The 5,102-nt window shown below is 46.8% G+C and overlaps 1 protein-coding gene across 1 annotated transcript in view; it reads left to right on the forward strand.

Annotated features, from left to right (window-relative positions):
* Positions 1–785: 785 nt before the first annotated feature.
* Positions 786–5,102, forward strand: part of arrb1 (arrestin, beta 1) — a gene marked incomplete at its 5' end in the record, with an annotated part of 8,994 nt that continues 4,677 nt past the window's right edge. The window contains 7 exons of the mRNA XM_008303093.1: positions 786–816; positions 895–955; positions 1,060–1,104; positions 1,881–2,077; positions 2,950–3,009; positions 3,089–3,156; positions 4,065–4,200. Of these exons, the coding sequence (XP_008301315.1) occupies positions 786–816; positions 895–955; positions 1,060–1,104; positions 1,881–2,077; positions 2,950–3,009; positions 3,089–3,156; positions 4,065–4,200 (598 nt within the window). The remainder of the gene's footprint in view (positions 817–894; positions 956–1,059; positions 1,105–1,880; positions 2,078–2,949; positions 3,010–3,088; positions 3,157–4,064; positions 4,201–5,102) is intronic.

Below are 5,102 nucleotides of genomic sequence, written 5' to 3' on the forward strand. Positions count from 1 at the left end.
CATCGCTGCTCTGTGTTAAAATTTAATTGGACTAATTGCAGAGGCGCTGAAGAGCAGGTAGTCGTGCTCTGAGCGCGCTCCCTGGAGTCCCGGCGGTTTCCGGTAAAACGGCGTCCTGATGCTGCTGATTGATAAAGATCCACTCAGGAGGAAGCTGAGAGCTAATGGAGGCTAATTTATGACAGCATTAACAGAGAGGGGGCGGGGCTAATGATGTCACAGCATCAGGAGGAAGAGGACGGTGAAGATGATGATGAAACACTCCACCAGGAACAGAGACCAGATGTCCTGAGGACCATGTGGCCAGAAATTCAATTCAATTCAATTCAATTCAATTCAATTCAGTTTTATTTGTATAGCGCATATTTACAACAACAGTCATCTCATAGCGCTTCACAAAGGCAGAAACAGAAACACCCAACAATCCAAACATCTGGATTCTCTATAAGCTTCAGCAGTCTGCTGGTGGGACGGAACCGAAAACCCCCACAGGGGAAAAAAACCTCCGACAGAACCAGGCTCAGGGAGGGACGGCCATCTGCCTCGACCGGTTGGGTGAGAGTGGGATGAATTATTCAATTTAGTGTACAGTTAAACAAGTTATTAGAATTGTATAGAAATGATGGTTTCTCTTCGCTGTACTGAAACATGTGACAGACGTGTGGAAACCTCAGAGTGCTTTTAAACACGCTGAACGGATCCGAGGACACGTTTCTAGTCGATGTTTCACATTAATGTCAGAATAGAAACCTGTGAAAACCTGTTTTTGTTTCTGTTTGTTTCAGAGTGTTTAAGAAAGCCAGTCCCAATGGAAAGGTGAGTGTTCTTCTTTATTCTGTTCCCTGGTTTCCTGTGAAGTGTGTCGACTAGAGGATGCTGTTTGCTTGCTCTCAGCTCACCGTCTATCTGGGGAAGAGAGACTTTGTGGACCACGTGGACCTGGTGGAACCTGTCGGTGAGCTTTCCACTTGTTTCTCCGTTACGGTGAAGCTTCACTGACATAGTTTAGATTCTGGTATTCACCAGCCGCTTGTCCTTTCTCATGTTCTGTTCCTGCAGACGGCGTCGTTCTGATCGACCCAGAATACCTGAAGGAGAGGAAAGGTGAGAAGTTCAGCACATCAGCAGGTTAAATGTCCTCAGCGTCATGTCAAAGTTCAGCCAATCAGAGAAGTCGATCAGTTTTGTGAAGAAGGCTGTCGTTCATAAGTGTCGAACAGCTGGTCTCTGAAAATGCTGTAACACGTTTTGTTTTCTTTTTTAAACGAAGAAAATGTCCTTTTGTGTTACGATGTGAACAGTCGTGTGGAAAATGTCGCTGACGCCGTAGACGATGTGGTCGAGTGTGTGTTGAACAGTGTTGTAGCGCAGCATGTCGTAAAACTGTTGATAAAAACGTTCTTAAAAATGTCGTCTCATATACGGTTGAAAACGTGGAGCTGGAGTTTAGCGTGTTGCGGCACATTGTTCGATTTGATACCAACGTTTTGACTCATAGCCTTTAAATTTGTGCTGCTTTGTCAAAATATATTGTCAAAAAAGTTGCAGGAGAAAACGTTTAAAAAACGCTGTGGAAGTTGAATGTTTCATCTGTTTGCATGTTTTGGTGCCTTAAGATGTCAAATCACGCAGGAATTCACAAACACACCAGAACAGGACACACAGAACAAACTGGCGTGGAGTGAAACCTTCTCATGGCGTCCCTCAGGGAAGCGCTGTGGAGCCACTGCTGTTTCTAATCAAACATGCAGCTCTTTATCTTTTACACTAAATTCTCTCACTGCAGTAAACAGAGAGGATTGTGTTAGCGTAGCTTAGCACAAACTGGAAGCAGGGGGAAACTGCTAGCCTACTAACAGTGTCTGTTGTTTCCTGGCCAGTGTTCGTCACGCTGACCTGCGCCTTCCGTTACGGTCGTGAGGATCTGGACGTCCTCGGGTTGACGTTTCGGAAGGATCTGTTTGTGGCGAACATCCAGGCGTTTCCTCCGCTGCCCGAAGAGAAGAAGAGTCTGACTCGCCTTCAGGAGCGCCTCATTAAGAAACTGGGAGAACACGCCTACCCGTTCACCTTCGAGGTACGACCCGGTTCACCGGGTTCATCTCCATCTGATGGAGTCACAGGACTCCAACCCGTCAGCGCTTCGCTAAATGAGAGTTATGAGTACAGTGGGTCAAAACATCAGTTTCAGGTGAAGGCTGAACATGTAAGTAGAACCAGCTCCTCTGGTTCTGATCCATGCTGCATCCATTCATTGATCCAGTAGGATGGATTCTCCTTCAGTCTCTCTGAAGAAGCTCTCTGAATGTTTCCTGTTGGTCACAGCTGGGTCAGTGGTGGAGGATCAGAACCAGGAGGAGGAAGGTTCTGGTTCTACAGGATCAGAACCAGGAGGAGGAAGGTTCTGGTTCTACTGAACCTGATTAGTGAAAATGGTGTTAAATTCAGATGAGACATGAACTGAGATGAAGTACGACTAGAAGCTCAGATGCGGTCCGTTGTTCTGATGAAACATCACGTCCCAGATGATTCCTTCAAGAACCAACGGTTCTGTCTGATCCAGGTTTTTCTGGCTGAATTAAGTCATTCTGGAGCTTTTAAAGGGAACGACCAGCTGGTGGGTTCTGGAGGTCAGCGGGTTAAACTCTGTGTGACGTGGGGTGTGTTGGCCGGGTTCTGTCAGTGGGTCCATCTGGGTTTGAAATAACATGAATGAAATGCAGCCACGAGTCTGAAATATGAGCCATGAAGGTGTTCAGACGGCTGATGAGATTTAAACTAGCGACACTCACAGAGTCACAGTTTGCTTTTGCAGCTCCGAGCGTCTCCTTTAGACCCATCAGTCATGGTTCTGTTCTGGTTCTGACTGACTGCTACACAGACAGAGTCTTCACCCTCGTGTATCAGAAGCCTTTCCGGCTGTTTTCAGCGTTTGTTCTTATGTTTCAGATTCCTCTGAACCTGCCGTGTTCGGTCACGCTGCAGCCGGGACCAGAGGACACCGGGAAGGTAACGGACCGAGCCTGCAGCCTCAGTACAACTTGTTTACCCTCAAGTCTGAAGCTCTCTCTGTCCGTCCTGTCTTCAGGCCTGCGGCGTCGACTTCGAGGTGAAAGCTTTCTGCGCAGAAAACGTTGAAGAAAAGATCCACAAAAGGTAAAAGTGCTGCCCAGTGACACTCCCCGTCCTCCGGCACCACACGGACCTGAATGATGAATGAAAGAGGAATCAGTGGAGCATCGCCTAACCCTGACCCTAAACCCTAAACCCTAAACACTAAACCTGAACCTGAACCCTAAACCTGACCATGACCCTAAACCTGAACCTGAACCGTAACCCCGACAGCACGACGACACGGGCTGAAGTTAAATATGTGAAACAGGCACATTTCTTCTGCACGTCTCATTTAAATAACTTAATAAAATACACCAGAACCTTCCTCCTCCTGGTTCTGACCCTGTAGAACCAGAACCCTCCTCCTCCTGGTTCTGATCCTGTAGAACCAGAACCTTCCTCCTCCTGGTTCTGATCCTCCACCACTGACCCAGCTGAGACCAACAGGAAACATTCAGAGAGCTTCAGGTGAGCTGCAGCCAGAGTTTCCTCAGAGAGACTGAAGGAGAATCCATCCTACTGGATCAATGAGTAGATGCAGCACGGATCAGAACCAGAGACCAGAGGAGCCAGCTGGTGGAGATACATTCATCTGATGGTGGAACATCTTTCTACATCTGATGGTGGAACATCTTTCTACAGCTGATGAGCAGAGCAGAGAGGAACAGTCTGGAGACATGGAGATAGTTCAACATCTGCAGGACCAGGAGACATGAGCTCCAGGGTTTAGCATCTGGAGACATGATGTCTCCTGGTTTTTACAATTTTGTAAAATAAATAATCAAAGAAACATTTCTTCTCTGGTCTCCATGGCTCTGAGTCCTGCTGACTGAAGACGTCTCTGAGGTGTCTCTCCTCCTTCTTGTCTTTCTGGTTCCACAGAGCTCCAGGACATGATGTTGCAGAGAAACATGGACCTCAGTGAGTTAAAACGTGTTTTGTTGTTGCAGGAACTCGGTGCGTCTGGTGATCAGGAAGGTTCAATATGCTCCAGAGAAACCAGGTCCTCAGCCGACAGCAGAAACCACCAGACAGTTTCTGATGTCGGACAAACCTCTACACCTGGAGGCCTCTCTGGACAAGGAGGTAACACCTGGACACACCTGTATCCTGTGTCACATGGTCTAGAAGATCGAGTACTTCCTGCCTTTTGCTTCTCAGCTGCTGAACCGTCTGATGTCTGTCTTTTAAATCTCAGCTGAAGCCTACACATGTTTTATACTTTCAGTCCTCTGCTTTGTTTCGTCTTCATTGTTTCTACTGTTATTGGTTTCAGCTGTTGGTCTGTTTATTATGTGTATGTTGTAGACGTGTCGTGAAGACTCGGTCAGAACGTCACAGCTGCGTTTGTGAGTCTTTACATGTTTTCCAGAATCCGGTAACGGAGCCTGGGTTTGATGAATAATCTTGATTTTCAGGTCAGATTTGGTTGTTTTTTCCTGGTTTAACGTCACAGATGAGCAGTTAAAGGACTGTCGGAAAGTTGGAAACCTGGCAGTTGTTTTAGTTTTTGCGTTTTCTGGCTGTGGGTTTTACATCAGTGGCTGTAATTATTTCTATTCCTCTGCTTTTGGTGTGTCCGTGGTTATGGTGTTCTCCTGGGATGTTCCCGGCTGGTTTGTGCCAAAAGTAGTTTTCATGAAGACATGAAGCTTGGAGGTGGTACGGTGGAGCAGTGGTTAGAACTGTGGCCTCACAGGGTTTGAATCTTCTCGTTTTCTTATTATTTATTGGAACACAAGGTCCACAGTAACTGCACCAGACTGACCACTGGGACTGGACGGGAGCTAATATCACAGGACCTGGTCAGAGCTGTGCAGAAAGTTGGAGGGTGGATGATGTCGTAGGAGAAGCAGTTCACCACAGATAGGAACAAGAACATAGACTTCAGATGTGAACAGAGTTTATACTCTTAGACTTGGTTCACTTGTTGAGTTCTGGGTCCTGAACATTTTCACAACCTGTTGTTGTTGTTGTTGTTGTTGTTG

Source organism: Stegastes partitus, unplaced genomic scaffold (genome assembly GCF_000690725.1).
Source record: "Stegastes partitus isolate 25-593 unplaced genomic scaffold, Stegastes_partitus-1.0.2 Scaffold1936, whole genome shotgun sequence".
NCBI lineage: Eukaryota > Metazoa > Chordata > Actinopteri > Pomacentridae > Stegastes > Stegastes partitus.